Source organism: Pongo abelii, chromosome 1 (genome assembly GCF_028885655.2).
Source record: "Pongo abelii isolate AG06213 chromosome 1, NHGRI_mPonAbe1-v2.0_pri, whole genome shotgun sequence".
NCBI lineage: Eukaryota > Metazoa > Chordata > Mammalia > Primates > Hominidae > Pongo > Pongo abelii.
Window position 1 is genome coordinate 167100247 of NC_071985.2, and position 23510 is coordinate 167123756.

The following is a 23510-nucleotide window of genomic DNA, read 5'->3' on the forward strand; positions in this document are numbered from 1 at the left end:
TGAAGATTAAGGGAACTATAATTCAAGATGAGATTTGGGTGGAGACAGAGCCAAACCATATCACTCACCATTGTTGCCCAGGCTTGTCTCAAACTTCTGGCCTCAAGCAATCTTCTCGCCTCAGCCTCCCAAGTGGTTGGAATTACAGGTGCAAACCACCATGCCTTGCTATACTGATATACTCTTAACACTTGTATCTATGCAAAATTAATCATTTGACATGCCAAATGACTATATACTCTCCTTATCCAGATTAAAGCTCCTTGATGGCATGGTGCATCATGTTTACATTATCCAGCAATAAATATCTGTTGGTCGTAATCAATAAAAAATGAAAATACAAGCCACCCATCAGAGTTAACTCACTAAGCGATGTCCATCTGGTGTTTATCCATTGAAAAAGGACTAACATACACAAATGCAGCAATGCTGTAAGAAACCCAAAACAATTATCTTAGCTCTCAGATAACTAAGTACTTGGCAAGTGCATTTTTAGGGTTCGCATAAAATACAAAATTCATTAATGTATTTTAAAGCTAAGACACATTTTTGAAAATCTGATATGCATAAAACTTTTTTAGAAACTTTTTTTCCTTTCTAAATGCTTCTGCCATGTTATTTTGCAGAAAGGCAGAGCATTCTGTGAACACTGGTATTGAATATTCATACTATAATACATAAGGTAAGGGTGGTAGAGCAGGTAATTATTAATCCCACTTGACAGAAAAGCTACCAGCATCAAATGAATGCATATGTGCTCCGTGGGCATTAGGGATTCAGCTGGCATTAAAACTCAAATCCCTTGAACCCCAAGCAAGCACTGTATTCATGAAGATAGCTCCTTCATAATATTCGACTCTGCAAAGCTTTATTCAGATGAAGCAGTTGCTTAATTTAATCTACAATTTCCACACAGGTTCCTAAAAATCTTATTTTTATTAATTTGGACAGACCCAGAAACTTGGCATGATCCTAGTGAAACCCAAAAGTAGTTTACTTTATTTTTCACTGTTACTAAGCTTTGAGCTGATTTGAATAACCACTTTTCAATGACAATTCATTTAAATAGAATCCCTGGCCTTAAAGATATAACTTTTTCCTGCCTTTAAGTTGCCAAGTGACACAATAGCCTGATCAAAGATTATGTGAGAAAGAAAACTTTCTCAAAGGAGAAGCAATAACCTTTATTTTTTTCATCCTTAAATATTCTTTGAAATGACCAAGAAATAAAGAGCAATTTGATTTAAATGTTGTAAAGTTGTCTGAATAAAGGCAACTTTCACTTCATTATATATTGGTTATATGAGCTTGTTATTATCTTTCTGCAGGAAGCATAAAAGTGATATAAAGACCCATGGGGTAGATTAGATTTTAAGGTACCACTTAGTCTGTCTCCTGTCTCCAGTCTCTCACTTACATGGTCCCATAAAGCAGAAATTCTTCCCCGTTTTATAAAATGAATCTGGAGCAATGTGTATGGTATTTGATAATATTTATTAATGGGATGCTCTTTACATATACCCAAATACACCTGCGGCGCTTAAGTCAAGCTCTTTGATTTTTATATTTTAATGATAGAATACCCTTACTTTCTGTACAGTAATCTTTATCTTTCTTTTCCCATGCTTCTCAACCATACTAATTAATATTTGTAAATATTATATAATCATATAAAAGCATATAAGTAGAGAAATAAATGTTATTGTTTTATCTCTTATTTACTGATGAGGAAGTTGATGCTCCCAAAGGTTAAAGGACTACTCCTTCTCCACTCAAAAAATAAATAAATAAATAAACAAATAAACAGTTTGTAAGTGGTGGTGCCAGGATACATGTCTGGATTCTGTCAATCTAGATCCCTAGGTGCTTTTCCACTGCGTCTCATGAATAAACTTTCTGATATAAACAAGTCACTAGGAGGTTAGATCCCACTAAGGAAAACAACTTCAGAGACATTCTGGCACTTTGAAAAGGCCATTAAATGTTTTTTACGTTAACTTAAAAAAAAAAACAGTGCTTCATTGGTATCTATTAATAGTTTCACTAATGGAGAAAGTATCAAATTCAAGCAGATAACTGGAATTTTAAAGAAAAAAGATTAATCTGTGGTCAAAATCTGCAATTTGGAATGGTCTCTGTGATGAATGAGAGTGATTACACACCATAACACATAAGGATTTATTACTTTTTATTTTATTGTGGTAAGGATAATTAATACGTGCTTTATGATAAAGTCATATTCTATGAAACTAAGTAATATCTAAGTGGTCTAAAAGAATGGATTTAAGATGCACCACATTTGCTCAATGAAAACTGATTTAATTAAACCATGTTATAAAGATCTTTAAGTAGCTTGCATTATGATACATATTATATAAATTTTACACAAAATCATAAGCTCTCAATATATTAGTGAACTAAGGACTGCTTTTATTACCTGCCATTGGCCAGGGATTATACTAACCATCATACACACATTACTTCATTTAATCTTCATAAAGCCCTAATGAAATACAAGTAGAGTTTTTCTAATTTTTCTACTTTTTCTAAGATAGGTTGAATGGTTTGCCCAAAACCAGTGTCTGGTAAAAGATGCAGCTAGAAACCAAATGCTGTGCTTTTTGCATCATATAACCTGTCATCCTAAAGTCTCTATGTCGTGTTGGTAAATGAGCATGTGAAAGACACTGTTTTATGGGTGAACTCACACCTGGCTGAGTAGGCTGACAGGTTAAGAAAACAGCCAGGGTTAACCCCATGAAATTGAAATTTGCATATGAATTTCAACAATAGACTCTCAGGAGGAAGTCTTGGGCAGTTAGGACCTTAGCAAGAAAGACTTAGATCCCATAGTTTATTTGTCCAGTCTTCTCTGACCTCTCTTCTGGCCTAAAGAATCCTGATGGTGAGATAAAGAATTCCTGTATAAACTGCTGAGGGAATTACAGCAGAAATAAGCCACAGAAGCATGCTCAGATCCTCTATGCTGCAACAAGTAGTCTCAGCTTATTAAATTTGTAGAGGATCAGAAAGGATGGAAAGGAGACATTTTGAGATAAATAAGTTTGATGACACTGGAATTCTTCCAAGGCATTTGTTCACTGAATTCTATATTGGCTTTTAATATGCGGATCCTGAAATAGACAAGACATCTTCTTATGTTTTGTTTTGTCTTGTTGTTTTTAAGCTTATTGGTACAAGTGGATGGAATGACTTCAAAGTGGTTCTCTTCCTATCTCTTTCACACAGTGAAGATGATAAATGTTTTTTTTAAAAAAATGTATTGATGAGAGCAAAACAAGACAATAAAGTTTCTTATCTGGAATGTAAGCTATTCACACTGGGTCTTCTGATAATTAGTGCGTTTTAGTATAATTTAGCTTGGTTCATTAGGATATGATTCACATGATAGCAAATGAATGATATTTTGTTTCTTAGTATGCTGAATTGTCACACTGTGGATATTATAAATGTATTTCTTTACTAACCCATATGCACTTTGACTCTTTCAAATTGGCACAGTCCATACACAGTGATGCTTTTCAAAAAATAAAAAAAAACTAGTTCCTGCTTTACCAGCCAACCCTGACAATAATATGCATGTTTGTGTATGTTTAGAGATTTAGTCAGATAATTAAACAGTAACATCTATTAAACAACTTATAATGTTTGAAGTACTGTTCTAAGTACTTTAATACATTATCTCAAGAAATAGGTAACTCACAGTCTAGGGAGATTTTTTTAAATTAAATTAACATTTGAAAATATCTGAACATAAAACTCTTTTCTCCGTTTTGCCAGTTAAAGAATTGAGGTCTAGGACAGTTAAATTAGTTCTAGGATTGATCTAAAGTTTTAAGAGCAAATCAAGGTAAAATACTGATACCCAACCTAGCATTCTCAACTCCAGATGAAGTCACATAAAACAAAGATTCACCATGAAAAATAAATTCAAGACAACATCAAAATTATACAGTGATAGAACCCCATGTTCTACAGTATACTACATTAAAACATTATATAGTGTTTCATATTTACGATAAAATTTTTATAGATTTATTTAAAAAAAAACTTCCCTTCTTGAGGAAGAAAATTTGAATCCTATAGACATCATCTCTTAGAAACCATTTTGAGAAATGAAAACCAATAATTTATCAGCAAGAAAAATCATATGTTATGATAGATGCCTTTAACCCTCTACTATATTTTAATAGTTTTTTTTTAAACCAGTGCTACAAATGTATTCATAACTTGTCAATATGTCAGTGTGCTCTTAAGAATTAAAATATTTGCAAAGTTTATTGATACATGACTTGTATAAACAATTTTATTTCACCAAATAGATAAGGATAGCAAATAAAGACATTAAAAGATGTTCGATATTACTAGTCATAAGGGAAACGCAAATTAAAATCACAGTAAGTTACCACTACTTATCTGTTAGAATGACTAAAATTTAAAAAAACTTGACAATACAAAATGCCCTCACACATACAGAATAATAACAACTCTCATATATAGCTAGTAAGACTATAAAGTGGGACATCCATGATGGAAAACAGTTTGGCAGTGTTTTATAAAGTAAAGCATATACTTTAGGCCAGGTGCGGTGGCTCATGCCTGTAATCACAGCATTTTGGGAGGTTGAGGCAGGCAGATTGCTTGAGCCCAGGAGGTCTAGACCAGCCTGGGCAACATGGTGAAAACCTATCTCTACAAAAAAAACAAAAATGAACTGGGTGTGGTGGCACGTGCCTGTAGTCCCAGCTACTCAGAAGGCTGAGGCACAAGACTAGTTTGAACCCATGAGGCAGAGGTTGCAGTGAGCCAAGATCATGCCACTGCACTCCAGCCTGGGTGACAGAGCAAGATTCCGTGTCAAAAAAACAAAAACAAATAACAACCAAAAAAGCATATAATTCACAATACAACCCATCAATGCCACTTTAAGATATTTACCCAAGAAAGATTAGAATATATGTTTACCCAGAAAACTATACATGAATGTTTATATCATCTTTATTCATAATAGCCAAAAGACTGGAAATACAAATTTTGATTCAGTTGGTGAACAGATAAACAAATTGTAGTACACCCAATACAAAGGAATACCACTTAATAATAAAAGGGAATAAATTACTAACAAATGCAAAAACATGGATGAATTGTAATAACAGCATGCCTAATATATGGAAACTATTTTAAAATAAATAATATTTTTCTTTTGATCCCAAAACTACTGCTCTCCACCTAAATGTGCTCTCTTCAACATAAAGAAAACATGTATATGATTTTATACACAGAAAGAGACAAAGAGGTAAATAAGTGAAACTACTAACAATTAGTTATCTAGGTAAAAGGTGTTCATTGTACTATTCTTTCAACTTTGAAATTTTAAATGTTCACTACCAGTGATGTCTCCCTGACCCACAGTTGCTTTCATCCTCCTCATTTATCCTGCTGCCATTCCTGGACATATTAGATGAAGATGATTTTAATATTATAAATTATCTGGAAATGTCTGTGACTTTATCAAGCACAACTAAATAGATTTCTTTTCTCCCGCTACTCATTTAACTCTTAAACTGGTGGTTTTCAAGTACTTGGAGATTATGGAATTTGTGTGGGAATCCTCCAAAATTCTCCAAGCATATAATCATCCATGTTGCTTTGTTCTGACCCAGAACCAGGAAACAGATCATCACCACCCTCTTTTTTGAGGAAGCTCCAAATGGTTCCTAGATCACTGATTTTCCAGAAAATACAGTTTGAAAGAAGCACTCTTTGAAGCTACACTATCCTCCATCCCCTGACTTCCAATCTGCATAGTTTGCAATAAAGCTGAGTTTTGAGAGGTATAGTTTGGAAGAGGAGGACAAGCCTGGGTCTGTCAAGGGAGCACATCATCTCATAGGCATTCTCTTTACAAAGGTCTTGAGAAGCAGTCATCTTCATTCTCCCTAAGTTCCAGGAAGAAGCAACCTGAGAAGTTGAGTTATTTTTCATTTCAGCCTAAAGTACACAGTGGTATTCAAACATATTTATGTCAAACAAATTACTACCAGTGACAGAGGTCCCCAACCTCCTAGTTCAGGAAAGAAAAAATGAGACAGAACCAAGTGAACAGTTTCCCTCTCAGTGATGTCTTTTCTAGAGAACAAGGGTTATTAACTTGCAATTTCCTCACTCTGCAAGTCATAGACTTCTTACTTCCAAGTTCCCTGGGGAAATCCTATTAAAAGCTCAAATTGCTGTAGCTGCTACTAGAGTTAATATTGTAAATGTTGCATCAGTGGAAAATATAGATAATTAAGCATTCTAATGTACACTATGTAAACATTTTGAAGGCAAAATAACAAATAGATTCCCCCATACAACACTTCTTCTCAGGCAGTTGGTGAGAGATATGTAGAGCTTTCTTGAGCTGATGCACCAACCGTGCTACTTGATGCATGAAGAATAACCAAATAAATAATTGTACAGTGCTACAGACAAATATTTACTTTACAGCACTACAGACTAGGTAGTATGATTTGTACATGGTGACTTAATTAAATAGGCTACCATGTAAAGCACTTAGGCTCTAGTGAGATATTATAATTAAATCTATATCTGCAATATCATAGAATACAATATAGGAAGCAAGCTGCAGTAGCTCTACTGACAGAAAGAGAGCACAGCTATTGAGAGAGGAATGGAGAAGAATGCTTGTAGAGTAAGTATCAACAAAGCTTCCTTTCCGGTTCCGTCATATCAAGCTATAGGAAAAATGTTCATAGAATAAAGAGCAGGAAACAAACCATATTCATTCTTTATTTTCTTCAACAAGTATTTGTTAAATAACTGCCTTTCTTGTATGCTCTCAGGATATTGAAAACAAGACAGAATCACTGCCCTATGCAATTTAGCAGGGATGGCAGACGATGAAAGGATAAGACAATATAACAAATAAGCATGTCTATAATGTATTTTCTAGTAATAATAAGTACCAAAAAGACAAGGAAGTAAAAGGCGAAAGGGTGCTATTTTAGATAGGGAGGTTGGCAAAGGCCTCTCCAGATAGTGATACCTGGAGATAGTAGAATCCTGAATGGACATTAGAGGAAACCATGTTAACATCCAGGTACTTTTCTTCCAGGCAGAAGAAAACCAAGTGCAAAGGCCAGAAGTGAATACAGGCTTAGTTTGCTGAACAACAAAAAGCAGGCTTACAGGGCTGGAGAACAGGAGAGGAGGTTGGAAGCAGCCTGGGGCCAGATAATGTAGGGCCTGAAAACCATAGTAAGCGTTTGAGATTTTTTTCTAAGAAATCACTTAAATGCTTCTAGCATAATGTTGCAACTGCATTGACAGTGATGTTAGAGAAGGAAGCACTATAAACATCCAAGGAGAAAAACTGAGAGATAACAAAACAGAAAGGAATGGAAAGAGAATGCAAGTGGGATTTAGCAAAATGGGTTTAGCCTTTAGCAGAAAGGCAGCTGGCAAGCTTGCTGGGCCACCTTCCGGCATGTGTCCTGGGGGTTGTCACCATTACTTTGCAAAGCCCTTTTTACAGTAAGTATTTTAAAAATCCAATATATTGAAGACTTGAGGACACTAAAAGGCCAGGAAAACACTATTTATAGATGTACTGATAAAATGCTTGCTCTGATTAAAGCAACAGACTCAGGCTATCAGGCATAGATTTCTACTGCCATTTGATTCAGATTGTGGACTAAGATAATAACTGCCTTTTTTCTTTAACCCACTAGGAGTCTGCACTTAAAGTAAAATACAAGGCATCTCTAGTAAATTAGGACTGAGCTAATAGGTTTTCCTCAGATGCACACATCCTCCTATGCACCTTTGCTGATTGTTTGATGCATGTGGGGGTATTGTACCAGCTAGTACTATCTACAGCATCATGGTGTAAGTGATAAATGCAAGAGACACCAAGTTCACATGCTTTCCTCCCAGTTTCCATAAACCATAATTTGTTAAGTCATAAAACATGTCATATGCATAGTTTTCAATGTTATGGGATACACAAAATAAGTAGAAGTCATTATCTCTCAAATGCACATTGTCCCTTTTCCATTTACCTTTAAGCACCTTGTCCTCTAGTCCATTCTCCACCTGACCTGCAAAGTACCTTTCCAAAATAAAAATAATATATGGCAATCCCCTTCTCATAACCTGTCGTGGCTCCCCACTGAAAATGGATAGGCTAAAACACCAACTCTTGTTCATGATATTGGAAGCCCTAGCAAATGGCTCCAATCTGCTGGCACAGTCTTACTTCCTAGCTTTCCCACCTTGCACCCTTAGGCTGAAACCTCAGTGAACTATGTGTACTTTCACTCGTGCTCAGAGTCAAATCCCAACTCAGCTGTTTATTTTCTGTGTAAACTTGAACAAATTACTTGTCCTGTCTGACCTTTATTCCTTTTCCTCTAAAACGAAAATAATATAATAGTATATAACTCATAGGGTTTTTATATGCTTAAATGAGTAAATACATTTATAATTAATATCCAACACATTATATAAGTACTGAATATATTAGAGCTATTATTGTTATTATTTTTTAACAGGATTTCCTAATTATTGCTCCCTTGGCCAAAAAATACCTTTCCTGCCCACTTTTCTCCTAGAAAACTCCTATTCATTTGTCACAACCCCATATAAATGTCATCTCTTCTCTAAACTTCCCTTAACACATTAACTCACTCTCTAGTGGTAGTTATTTCTTCTGTGCCCTGATGACAAGTTGAACAACATGCTTCAGTAGCATTATTCCCACACCACTGGTTAATTATTATTGCATAAGTTTGTCTTCCAGCTAGTATAGGAGTTCTTTGAAGATAAGGGCTCTTTCTCATTTCGTGTCTCCTAAGCCCAGATCAGAGCCTGGTGCATAGTAGGCTCTTAACAAATGTTTTGTTCAAACAAATGTTGAATCAATAATATGTAAAGACAGACATCTCTCAAAAAATTTCCCATATTACCAGGAAAGAATTCAAGGCAATTGATCAATATTACTAGCACAGATTCAGTAGAGTTAGCTAACAAACTAGGACTAAGTTGTATAATACAGCAAGCATGTCTGCAGTTCTAGGTCAATCATATGCCATATTCACTGTTTTTTTTCCCATTCTCCACTTAATCCAGTGTTGTCTTGCCAAATATAAGTCCCTTTAGAGTACTAACTATGGCTTTTAAAACTTTTGTATTCAAATATTAGATACACAAGTAAAGACTTCACGAACCTTTGTTAAAATGAGAAAAGATTTCCAAGATATAGGTAAAACTAAACAAGAAAAAGGAATACAAGCCTCTTTTCTCCTACTAACTTCTAATTACAAAAATATTGTTTCCTGTGTGCAAGCATGGACAGAGAGATAGAGGGTAGTGCTCACCAATACAAGAAGAGAGCTCCAAAAAGGAGCAGCAATGCAGCAGGGTGGGGGGCGGGGGTAGGTCAGAGGGGTGCAGTGGGCCCAGGATATATTCAAGACCATTGCAGTAGCTTTCTTCAGAGAGCATCATGTTGCTAATGATGAAAGAGAACTGATGACTGAAGTTGGGACATCAACAAAGAAGGGAAGGTTATAAAAGCTGGACACTGTGTGACAAGTACCAGGCAAGCACAGGCAGGCCATACAGGCCATGTAGTATAACACTGTGCTTCAGAAGTTGTCATCCCTGATGTGGGATTGGGGATAAATACTATGCTGACCTGAGAACTCTGGCAGTAATTTTCCAATTCAGTAATTCTGAAGGTTCCATTGACACTTTGCAACTTATTACATGTTTCATATCTACATTTTCTCATATCATCTAACAAAGAGTGTGGTATCCACTTTTGGGTTTCAAAATTCAAAGAAAAATTTTGAAATTTGAGATGGTGATTCAGAGTCAAAATAATGATTAATGGAGTATAAACACCTATAAGAAGCTAAAGCAATTCAAAATACTTTTGATATCTGCAGCAGGTAACATTGAAAGGATCATGAATTTGGAGTATACTTATATTCCAAATGAAACTTAAATGAGATAACATATGCAGACATTCTAGTAAAAAACTTAAAATATAGTAGGTGTTGGAATACATGTGGGTTGAATCAGATTTTTTTTCTCTTCTTGCTCACAGCAGTGCTCAATTACATATGTTGAGTGAATGAAAAAGAAAACGCTGGCACCAGTTAATAATGATCTTCAGATTCATGCAGGCTCTTGTGCATCTTTTTTATTAATAATATCCACTGAGGGGAAAAAAATTATATATAATATATAAATAATATAGATAAATCATAACAAATAATTTTCTAGTACCTGGACTATAAAGTAGTAAGATTGTACACTAAGTGAGATTTTAGAATTATTTTCTCTAGAGTCTTAAAAGTAGGGCAGATTCCCATATGTTAAAGATGGAGTAATTGTGGTCCTGCCCAAGGGTAAAAGGAAGCAATGAGATAATCATCCAAATTCCTTCCAGATTTAGGATTTTGTAAATACTCTGATTAGTGATAACACATTGAATATCCACATTTCCCCAGATATTTTTAAATAGCCCAGAGTCAGAATTTCATAAATATTTCTTAAATCTTCTGCCATTAGTCCACAGTTCATAATTTGGATTTTTAAAGCCAGAACTACACATCCATCTGACTGAAATATGAAATCTACAAATAAAAACTGTTTAGTGGGTTTGCATGTAAACTACATCCTCTGCATTGTTTAGCTTCATCATGAAAATTACTTTAATTTCAATGCTGGAATCAAAACAATCCAATCTTCTTAAAAGAAGCCTACTGTCTACTGTAAAGTAATAACATGTTTTTAGAGACTTCTAAGTGCATATCTTGGAATTTCTAACTTAAGTGCATGGTTTGGAAAAATACCAATCGTTGATCGTGAAAGGCTGGTTACATTTCACTATGACAAAGAGGCAAAAATAAAGTACTTATGCTCTTATTTCCTCATGTAACCATTTCATCTAATGTAAAAAAGCACATTAAATTTTTTGGAAACTCAACAAAGAAAAGTTTATTATTCTCACAAGTCTTAGAGACAGGAGGTATAGCAGACCATACAGAGCCATGTATATTCATTGGAAAGACATTAGGGTGCTCAAGAGACAAAAAAGCAAAGCAAGGGGAAAGCATGAAGCATTAGGCTAGAGCCTTTATTGGGGTTCCCCGGGAAAGGCAAAATTCTTAAGATTTGAAAAAGTCATAAAAATATGTAAGATACATGTCTATTTTCTAGAAAGAGATTTTCATTGCATGTTGTATGAAAATAAATTTGAAAAATGTTAAGCATGTATTCAGATAAAACAATAGAAATAAATATAAATAAAGACTTAGTCATGAGCTGAAAGCAAACTGTGAAACAGTTTTACTAAGAAACATCAGAAGGGGAATGTGTGAGTTGAAAGAAAAAAGGGTGAAAATGAATCATAGTCATAACTAAAGTTATTTTACAAGTTTAATGATTAATGAATCATTTTAATCTATATTACAGAGCATTATATCAAAGTCCTATGTTTTCTTTTTTGGCAATTGTAAAATTTTGTTTTAACTCAACTAAAAGAATATCATCTCATTAGTGTAGGTAACTTCAGACACCATTTAATTGTTCCTTTTGCTGCCAGAAAATCTGTATAATGCATGAGTAAAACTAGCTCTTTAATCATTTTAAAATTGGGGTTCTTTGGAAAAGTAAAAAAACTCCAGTATTTATAGCTCTATGTTCTTAGCACATCAAAAATCTATTATAAGAAAAAGAAAGGTCACACTATTGTGTTCAGAACCAAAACTCTACATTAAGAAAAATATTACCAAGGGTTTAAGAAGACATCATTATCTAAAAATCAGCTATCTAAAATTAAATATCCTTTTGGTTAAAATAGTGATTTAATATTAACTCAAGAAAAAATGTGCATCTATTAATTGTGTATTTTCTGTATATATTATTTTCATTAATTAAACATATATTTATATCTCTTCCTATTCAGTTATACTACTCAGCAAACTATAAGAAAATACATGTTAGGGGTGGGATAAAGCACAAAAGAGAGGACTTCTTCAAGTCAGTACATCCTTATACATAAACCTTCCCTTTATATGAATGTTACTATCATTGGTAGGCTTTGAAAGACTAACCACGTGTATTCTGCAAATAAGAGATTACAATTAAACAACATGATTTAATACATCAAGAAGATGACCAAAGAAATTCTGCAATAAAGCCATTATATGAACAGTCCATTGTCAGAAAGCAAGAATAAGCACATCATATATGCCAGGCAAAGTATGTGTTGGCTAAACATGTGGTATCTATCAAAGGCAAGCTATATCTTTCTAGGCATAACTTTAATTTGCCAATGCACTATACAGTAGATTAAGCAGACAAACATTTTAGATAAGTAGAAAATAATTCAAGTGAATATTAATTTTTAAAAATCATATCTCCTCAATTTATAATGTTGATTGGCAATCCAGCATGTAGTCACAAAGTCACTGTGTTAGAACTGCCTTTAAAATGTACATGCTCCCTTTATTACTATGGTCCCTGCTAGAAAAAACTAAGGTACAGCTACTCAATTTTTAAAGGTACCTTAATCTGAAAGAAAATATATCCTCCAAAAAAATCTGAAGTGGCCTGGCTTTTACAGTAAAAGTGATTTAATTTCATCGTGTTTTTTCCCTACATTTCATCATTATACTGTTTAAGGACATTACCCTACTATATTTACATACCTTGTAAACATGTATATTAAAGGTGGCAGGCTCAGTGCAAGTTTTACAGAGGGTTCTTGAATTTATTTGCTGGGTATTTAAAAAATACCTATAAATTTTAAGGTCCATTTTTTTTTAAAAAAAGAAGCTCTTAAAGATAACAGCATTTTGGAATCATAAATTAAAGTAACTGACCATGAAATTTCAGAAGTGGGAACTTAGTTTTCCTTTTCCTTAAGCAGTGTAAAGATAAGTCAATAAATCAAAAACTTACTGGTTTATATGCTATAAACACGGTGGTACAATACATTAAGTTAGACTTTACACGTTATCTTAAAAATAAGTTAGAACTAAGATTAAAACACTTATTCATGTCCCAAAATTTTTTTTTAAAATCACTAACAATCACAAAACAAAAAAAGTCACCTACCACCTCAACAGATATGAATCAAAAAACTGACTTTAAAAATTCATTTATTACTCGACTTACCTAGAATTAGCTATGTATTCTGATAAGCAGTAATTTTAAAGACTCTACAGTTAAAAGCATATTTTATCTGGAAAAAGCTAGTAGCACAATGACAATTTCGCACACAGTGCATTTATGTATTCTTCATCTGACCCGGTCTCCATTCATTTCACACTTGTGGTATGTTTTAGGAACAAAACTCAAATGTTCCATTTTCTACATTGCTAGATCACTGGTGCTAATGCGAGAATCTGAAAAGCACTGTAGATACCTCCAAGTCTTATCTTACCATGTATGAGCCACAGTGAAGCGACGACGCTGCCGAATGCTTTTATTCACCAGCAACTTTCTGAAAAAGCATGGTGAGTTCCTTGGTGAACTGCGTGGAGAAATTTTAGGAGATGTAGGTCTGTTTCCTGGTAATCTCGGAAGCTCAAGTTCTAAATGCATTTGCTCCTTGAAAGTCTTTATGCAAACCTCAGGTTCAGAAGCAGTAAGTTCCTTTGAAGAATCTTTTGCTGTCATGTCTTGTAAGGAGTGCTAGCTTTCACCATCCAAAACAAAAATCTCAAACATAGCAGAGACACTGCTGCAGGTCAGAAGACTGATAAGTCTGCAAACTATTTCCAGTTTAATTTACAAAGCTGTGACTCCAATGTATGAGCGTCTTAGAGCAAGAGCAGCATACTCGAAGAATAGCAAGTCGGGCTGTCACAAGGAGCTTTATCAGGCTGGCTTTGCCTCTGAAAATGCGCCAAAGTGCTTCCAATGTCAGTAGCCTCCTTGTGGATGAGGTTTGTCTGCAAGCTACACACTGACACTCACTGAATTCATTCAGCTGAATATATCAACTCATGAAATATTCATAAGGGCTTTTGATAAATCCTTTACATGCATTTTTTTAAAAAAATCTTATCAAACAAGCTGCATTCACTAATGGATAGTAAGCAAAACCTAGTCACTTGTTTTGTTTGCACAAAGAGCAGACCCAGAATCCGTCCAGCATGTGTAATGTTTAAAGTCTTCATTCAGAATTATCTTGCTCTGTAATGCACACAACAGTAACTCCACCTACCAAACGCTATTGGCCCAGGATTATTTAAACAATTGCAGTCTGTTTCCCCCTTAACAACACCCTTCATCGCTTTAGCTTTCCACAAAATTTGTGAGGCTAACTGTCTTCATCACAGTAAAAACAGATTAAATCCAGGATTGTCAAAAAAAGCTAGCTAAAATAGCCTTCTGAATTCCATTTTTGAATGAAAGAGCTGATTTGCTGAAGTTTTTTTTTTCCCCTCCCTTCTCCAGAAGATCCAAAACAACATCAATATAAAAAATGTCAGTGAACAGGAAAACATTGGATTTGGTTCATTCCCCCAAGGAATTTAATGCCCAATCTTTATTACAATAAACATTACCCTCATTCTTCTGTTTAAGCTCATTGTTCATGGGTTGCCAACAGCAGCCACGCTATGTTAGATGCACAGCCACTTTGACAGCAAAGCTCACAAAACTGGAATGAGGGTAACAACCAGGAAAAATGAATACTCTCAGTTAAAGCGCAGAGTCCAAAGTCAAGCACTATGCATGTGTTTGTGTGTGTGCAGGCAGGTGTACAAGATACTGTATGCTTGTGTGTGGCATATACATTTGAGAGTGGGTGTATTCTTTGTTCACAAAGAATGCAAGTGAGACTTATGGGCAGGGGAGTCCAAAAAATGCCTCAAGTCCAAAAGTAGATCACTGTAACCTAACATGTAGATATATATTGGAATACAGCTTCTATACTTTAAAAGGTACATGTGGAAGTAGAAAGAATACAGTGGTGCTTGAAGTTTCTGGATGTTATGAAAAGTCTATACAAGCAATGATTGTCACAAGGGCCAGCCTGATCTCAAATAAGTTTGACAAATCAGAACTAGGGATCATCAGCAAGATCAGCAAGAGTGACAGAAAAGAAATGATTCTTGGTAAGACTTCAGTGAAAAAGGGAGACATTTAATTCTCCCACTAAGATGTGAAGTCTTCTACGCTTATAAAATCATTTGGGCTGAGCGCGGTGGCTCATGCCTGTAATCCCAACACTTTGGGAGGCCGAGGCAGGTGGATCAGTTGAGGCCAGGAGTTTGAGACTAGTCTGGCCAACATGGGGAAACCTCGTCTCTCCTTAAAAAAATACAAAAATTACCCGGGCTCGATGGCACACACCTGTAATCCCAGCTACTCAGGAGGATGAGACACGAGAATCACTTGAACCAAGCAGGCGGAGGTTGCAGTGAGCCAAGATCACGCCACTGCACTCTAGCCTTAGTGAGAGTGTGTCTTTGTCTCAAAAAAAAAAAAAAAAAAAAAAAAAAAAAATCATTCATCTGTGTCAGATATTCTGGCTAAAATGTGCTAAATATCTAAAGGGCTAAATAAGAGCAGACTAACTCCTACATGTAGGAGCAAGTAAGACCCAAACCAGCCCTTGGGAAAGTGATTCAAACATAATAGGAAGGGTTTAAATTACTGGTTTACGGTACTACTTTGGAAAGCAGAACATTTCAATAATTAACTAAAATATATTATGAACAAAAGCACAGTCATAGAATTTTAGACTTGCACTGAATCCTAGTAATCACCTCGTTCAGCTGCTCATTCCAAAGACAAGGTAACAGAGCTAGAGAATTTAAGCAATTTACCTAAAGTCATATTAGTTGCTGATGTCAGAGCTAAAACTAAAACCCAGGTTTTTTGATTCCCAATGGAATGATCTTTAATTACAAAATTGTAATTTTGTTCAAGTAGGCTCTAATGCATTTTTTAATATCTAAAGATATTTTAACAGCCCTATTTGAGAAAACAAACTATTAGTAATGTCACAGGAGAAAATATGGCTATAAGCTACCTATTATTTTCTGAATTATGAAAACAAAGCTGGGACTTTCCTCCAGCAATGATATGATTTAAAACTGGGACATGAAAATATGTGATTTTGCCATTATTCATAGTGATGTATTGGCAAAAAATAAAACAGCAATTTGAAGTTACAAAAGATACTTCTCATATTTACTTTTCACAACTGCCAAAATATAGTAAGCATTTTAGAAATTTCTTTCTAAAAATATTACAGCAAATTTCACAACCCAGATATAGGTATATGTGAACTGGAGTTTAGATAAAGAAATGTTGACATAAACTTACCTAAAGCAGTACAATAGTGCAATTATAATTACTTTCCAATTATTATTGCCAAATTATGTGCCATCACATGGCATTCCACATTACTTTTTTCACTTTACCTACTATGACAGCCAAGGTCCCAAGTAAAGAAATTTTGAGAATCATCCTAAGATGTGATGTTCACAAAAATATGTAAAGTCTGTTAATTCTACCTACTCTAGAAAAAAGATAGGAATACCAAAGAGAGCCAATTGAAATATAAAATTTAAAACATAATCGGACTCTTTGAAAGTCTGAATTACTTATTTCTGAAAAAAAAATGTTTAAGGCAAGAGGAGTAAAGTTTGTTTTTAGAGCCAAACTGCCAAAAAAAAAAATGAGACACTTTGCCAAATATTGAAATCAAAGATGAGCCTACAAGGTAGGAAATAGGCAATGCTATCTAAGAAAAAGTAAACATAAGCACAGTAAAAACAAATCCTATGTTATATTTCAGTAAAGTATACTATTTGAGAGAGACAGCCAGGAGAACAGGAGAAAAAGCAAATCGAATCTATTTGCCCTGTCAGGTGCCTAGGAAGGAACTAACGAATAAAATGAAAACCTTTCTGTTCATGTATAACCCTTAGCCCTTGGCACCTCAGAAGGAGAAATGAGTAATTCTCAATTAATTTATCAATGTACAGATACTTGAGAATTATCTGAGAATTCCAATTAAAGGTATGTCTCAGGTTTATTTATTTTTTATAACTCAATTACATTTTATTTTATCTTATTTTTTAGACAGTGTCTCGCTGTGTCACCCAGGCTGGAGTGCAGTGGCTCCGTCTAGGCTCACTGCAACCTCTGCCTCCAGGTTCAAGCGATCCTACCTCCCGAGTAGCTGAGATTACAGGCGCCCGCCACCATGCCTGGCTAATTTTCTATATTCTTAGTAGAGACAGGTTTCATGATGTTGGCCAGGCTGGTCTCAAACTCCTGGCCTCATGTAATCTGCCTGCCTCACTCAGCCTCCCAAAGTACTGAGATTACAGGCGCAAGCCACCGTGCCCAGCCTGTCTCAGTTTTAAATAATGAAATTTCTGGTATTCACATCCTGTCAAAGCAATAAGAATCAATAATTTATCATAATAAAATATCATTAAAGGATTTGAATAGAGTTATATAGTCAATAACAATTAAATAATGCATTACTTATTATAAATATTGTGGGAAAAATGGAAACATTTTGATTTTCATTGAATTGAAAAGAAAGGTCAATTAAGTACAGCCAAAAATATTATAAATATATAGTGACACTATGATAACTTTGGTTTAAAATGTTTTTAAAATTCAACATCTTTGTAATACAATTATTTTGGGTGAAAATAATTACCTTCTTTTTATATTCAATATCCTTCAAACTTTAAAAGTTGACCTGGAATAAATTTTCTACGAGTAACTACTTTTCAACTATTATAAAACAAAAGTATTTTAAATGGACAAGACTGCAGTTTGTATACAATAATATTATACCTAGCACAACATGGCACTCAAAATAACATGGTTCCCACTTATTGTAAATACAAAGCTGGATATTTGAGAAGACAATGAATTAAGAAGCTTTTTTAAAAAAGACAATCCAGAAGCTTTTTTAAAAAAAATCTTTTAAAGAGGAACAGATTTAAGATTATCAATATTAATAAAATTGAATTATTATTGATCATGTTTTTATTTATTTCACTAGCTGGTTCCTTTTTTCTAAAACAACACACAACCATTAGACTCTATTCAAGTAAAGCTATACAAGATCCCTTCCTTCAGTCAAAGACAAGGTAACAGAGCACCAATGAACAACCATACCTCTTCCAGCAGTGTATGCTGTTATACAACAGTATATAACAGTAAATATACTGTTATATATAACTACAGCAACCCCCAAATTGCAACTTCTCCCAATTTTTATATTTTGTTTTTAAAAATGAAGCTAGAGAATTATCTAACATGATTGAAAAGAAGATAATATTCAACTCAATAAAAATGGTTATCTAGCTATCTTGGAAAATTAACTGGCAACTCTTTAAAAGAATTATAGAGATGTAACTTACATTTTTTGCATTCCTACTGAGTGCCATATATGGCAGTAAGCATTTCTAATATATTACTTTATTTGATCCTCATAAATATATCAGACAAATACTGTTGAAATTCCCTGTTTGAAATATAAAATCCTTTCGGGCTGGGCTGAGTCTTGCTCAATACTGTATTTCTGGAATTTGGGATAGACTATGGCACAGAGTAGACAGTCAATAAATATTTGTAGACTGAATGTACATTATTTGTAAATTATTAAACCCATTTTCAGATAAGAATATCAAGATGCAAGGCCGGGTACGGTGGCTCACGCCTGTAATTCCAGCACTTTGGGAGGCCAATGCGGGCAGATCACCTGAGGTCGGGAGTTCAAGACCAGCCTGGCCAACATGGTGAAACCCCACCTCTACTAAAAAATACAAAAATTAGCTGGGCGTGGCAGCGCATGCCTGTAATCCCAGCTACTTGGGAGGCTGAGGCAGGAGAATTGCTGGAACCCAGGAGGTGGAGGTTGTGGTGAGCAGAGATTGTGCCATTGCACTCCAGCCCAGGCAGACAACAGTGAGACTCCATCTCAAAAAAAAAAAAAAAAAGAAAGAAAGAAATCAAATAAAATTGCATAGCTTTTAAACAGTTGATCCAATACTCAAAACCAGGTCTTTCCACTCTAACTATAGTGTCCATTTTATTATACCTCACCAATGCTACCCAAGCTTTTCATAACAGAGGATACCTTATGGGACAGAAGAGGGAATTCATGCTCCCAGGGTGATCCAGTCACATTGCTAGAAGTTCATCTTCACATATACTTAACATCCTTGAGCCTGAAGTTATCTAGCATGATATCTTTATAAGATGATGTGAACAACCTCACTTTTATCCATATGATGCCATTTAATTACTCATCTTTAGTAAAATGATACTACAGAAAGATCAGTTTTAGCCCATATTACCTGATAGAGTCACCTGAATCCTAGGTGGGAGGCTTGTATCCTAGATGCTTGAGCATGGTTTCATGTTTCTTAGAGATTGTCCCATTCAAGAAAGAATTGCCCACTCAAAGCCCTCCAGTGACACCTCATCACCTAGAGTAAAAGCAAAGTCTACACAGTGGCCTTGAGGTCCCTACATGAGGTTTCCCCATCTCCAACTGCAGTACCTCTCTTATTTCATCTTCTTCAACTCTCCCTCTAGTTCTTCTTCAGCCACACTGGCCTCCTTTTTGTTCACAGAAAATGTTGTTCAAGTTTCCTTTTTCCCAGTATATCTGCATGGTTTGTTCCCTCATCTCCTTCAGCATTTGCCCAAATATCGCTTGCTTCATGAAGTCCCCCATAATCACCCTGTTTAAACCTACCGACCTCCCCTATTCTGCTTCATTTTTCTCCATAGTACTTGTCAGCATATAATATTAATTACTTGTTTATCATAGTCGATATTACTTAATGACTTTGTTATCATCTGTTTACTCCTCCTGAAATTTAAGTTTCATAAGGAACAGAGCTTTGTTTGTTCAATCCTGTAATCTCAGCTCCCCAAATACTGTTTGCTACATAATAGGTATTTAAACAAATATTCATTGAATGAATAAATAACTGATCGCCTTGGTGCAGAATAAGACAAAGGAGGAGGGATCAAACAAAATGGAATAAGCTATTTCTCTCAAATTAGAGTAAGAGCTATATTGGCATTAAGCGGTAGCATTTTCAAAATGTTGTATATTTATTATTTTATGCAGTTTTCACTGTCTGAAGTATTATTTCTCTATCATCTTTGTCAAGCATGTCATGTCTCATCCATTAAGGCTAAATTCAAAGGAAAACTCTTCAGTAAATTTTTTCTCAACTTCCATAAGGAGAGTCAGCTGTTTCATCCATCTGTACTCCACCAGCATTGGCTGTCTCCCTCAGAATGTTTTGTGATATGTTATGGTACTTTTTTTCGTTTGTCTCCTGGCCTAATCTATGAGCTCTCCAAGGACATAAACTATCGTATTCACCTTTGTATCTTCAGAGGCTGACATTGTGTATTCCCATTGATTAATATTTAGCAGTTAAATATATGAAAGAAAAATAAATTGGGAACCTCAAATCATGCCCTGCTATTAGCCCTGCATTTTTCTTACTGTCTTGAAAGCGATTACAGCCAATATCCTTTTTATACTTGAGCTTACAGAGGATTCCAAATGGAAACTTCTTAAATCACAGCAGTTTATCTATGTTTACCATTTTAGCTAACATTTCTTTGTTCTTTTAATAATAATAATTATTATTATTCACATTCCTGCCGAAGTGCAAAAGCAGAATACCAGTGTGTTGCAATGTCTATTCATTAGGTGGCAGACTGGTAGGAGAAACTTGCCAGGCTTTCTCTTCACAGTGCTTTCTGGTTTTGGCAGAGTAATTAGGTGCTTCTTTCACGAGGCACATTCTGAGAAGGCAGATTACATAGAATAAAAATACTAAGGGAGTTCCTCTCTTTCTTCCCTAGGTCATCATTAAATCAAGATATATTAGCAAGGATGAGTCAGATACCTAAATGCAAGGGGAAGCTGTTCCCATGGTAGATGTTGCAAAAACCACACTAAAAGAGCGTACTCCAGTTCCCAAAGATAATATTAACCTGTCAGCAAATTGTCTAAAAGGGTGATTTCAAATGAATAAAATATTAGGGACATAGCTGTTGGAAACAAAGTTATATTTGGGAAAACCTCTTTCTCTAAAATAAGCTTTTTTTTATTATTATTTCCTACTTTGTCAGTAGTCTTGTCTGAAATAGATAAGAAAAAAATAACATAGTATTAATCTACACTGTAAAATTTTAAATGTAAATAATTGCCTACATAAGTCCAGTTAACTGTGATACTACAGAGATCATAGAGTATAGCACACATTAATATTAAATCAAATCCACTCCACTGCTCTTAAAAAAAGAACAATATGCAGAGATCCATTATGTGTTTAAGTGGACATTTGCAAGCTATTTCACAGAGACAATATTTTCCCAAATTAATATTTTACTACTATAAGCCTTATAAGGGTACATAATACATATCAATGTAGAAAATTCTTCCAAAATAGTAGGTTAGATCAAGATCAGCTGACTTAATTTCAAGATTTGTTTATTCACTACATAGTCTGTTTATTTTAAATCTGTTCATTGTAGAATTTTTAAAAATTTCCGTAATATTAATGATGATGGCTCATTAGTTTATAATGAAGAAAATAGAATTTTATTTGTCAAGACTTGCTATAAAGTCCTAGAAGTTAAATTTAAATTTAAAATTAAATTTAGAGTTACTCAAATTTACTTCAATATAATATTTCATATTATCAAAACACTGCAATATTACATATGTAAAATCAAAGCCTTGAGACATTTGATATGTAAGCACGCTGAGAGTTTTAGCGAAGACTTTTAAAGATAATATATATAATATATATATATATTTTTTTTTTTTTTGAGGTGGAATCTCACTCTGTCGCCCAGGCTGGAAGTGCAGTGGCACCATCTCGGCTCACTGCAACCTCCACCTCTCAGGTTTAAGCAATTATCCTGACTCAGCCTTCTGAGTAGCTGGGACTACATGCGCCCACCACCACACCTGGCTAATTTTTGTATTTTTATTAGAGATGGGATTTCGCCATGTTGGCTATGCTGGTCTTGAACAAAAACATATATTTTTTTAAAGCTTCCCTGGTTACTATTTTTGTCTCTTTTGTTTTACTTTTTAATTTATCACGAAATAAAATTCACCTTTTTTGGTATAGGGTTCTATGAAAGTTGACACACATAGATATTCTTGCAATTACCAACATGTTCAGGATATAGAATAGTTCTGTCACCCTCAGAAAACTTTCTCTGCTACACCTTTATAGTCACATCCTTCCTGCCACCACTAATCCCTGGCAATATGTGATCTGTTCTCCATCACTGATTTGTCTTTTCAATCATATCATATAAATGGAATCATATAGTGTTTAACCTGCTGAGATCAAGTTTTTACTCAGCACAATGTCCTTGAAGTTTAGCCAAGATGTTACATTTATTAATAGTTCATTAATTTTTATTGCCAAATAGCATTCCATTGTAAATCTCTACCAGTTTGTTTACTCATTTGCCCACTGAAGGACAATTGGGCTGTTTCTAGTTTTGAGCTCAATTATAAATAGAGCTTCTGTAAACATCCGTGTACAGGTTTTTGTGTGAATATAAGCTGTCATTCCTCTATGGAAAATACCCAAGAGTAGGATTCCTGGGTCATATATAGCCCTGCAAAGATATTTTCTTTAGTACTTTTCTCTTCCATCCTAAATAACTACACTTGTTCAACTATCCTTATACAATATAGATTAGACCCTTTTTGATAATACAGTCTGAACCTCTGACATACGCAATAGTATATTACGTTATTAGGGCTTCCATAACAAAGTACAAATGAGTGAGTGGTTTAAATAACAGAAATGTATTGTCTCACTGTTCTGAAAGCTAGACTTCCAAAATCAAGGTGTCAGCAGAATCGGCTCCTCTGAGGGTTGTGAGGGAAGAATCTGTTGCAGGCCTTTCTCCGTGGCTTGTAGATAGCTGCCTTCTCCCTATGCCTGTTCACATGGCTTTCCCTTTATGCTGTCTCAATGTCGCAATTACCCTTTCTAATAAAGATACCAGTCGTATTGGCTTAGGACCCACCTTAATGACCTTATTTTAACTTTATAATCTCTGTAAAGATCTTTTCTCCAAAATAGGTCACTTTCTGAGGTACTGGGGGTTAGAATTTCAACATATGATTTGGGGAGGACACAACCCCATAAATGTCCATCCTCTGACCCCAAAAATTCATGTCGTTGTCTGTCATATGCAAAATACATTCGCCCCATTACAACACCTCCAAAAGTCTTAATTGTTCCAGCATCAACTCTGAGCCTCAAATCTCATTTAAATCATCCAAATCGATTATGGGTGAAACTTGAAGTATGATTCATCCTGCGGCAAAGTTCTTCTCCATCTGGAAACCTATAAATCTAGACAATGAGTTATCTGATTTGAAAATACAATGGTGGGACAGGCACAGGACAAAC

The 23510-nt window shown here is 34.8% G+C and overlaps 1 protein-coding gene across 3 annotated transcripts in view; it reads right to left on the bottom strand.

Moving 5' to 3' along the window:
• PDE4B (phosphodiesterase 4B) overlaps window positions 1-23510 on the bottom strand; it is a 597395-nt gene that overhangs the window by 358856 nt on the left and 215029 nt on the right. Inside the window, exon 1 of one of the 3 annotated variants that reach the window (XM_054533475.2) lies at window positions 13484-15488. The exons of the other annotated variants lie outside the window; for them this stretch is intronic. Within the exon in view, the coding sequence (XP_054389450.1) occupies window positions 13484-13719 (236 nt within the window). The 5' untranslated portion in view covers window positions 13720-15488. Of the gene's footprint in view, window positions 1-13483; window positions 15489-23510 lie in introns of those variants that run through there. 3 annotated transcript variants of the gene reach the window in all.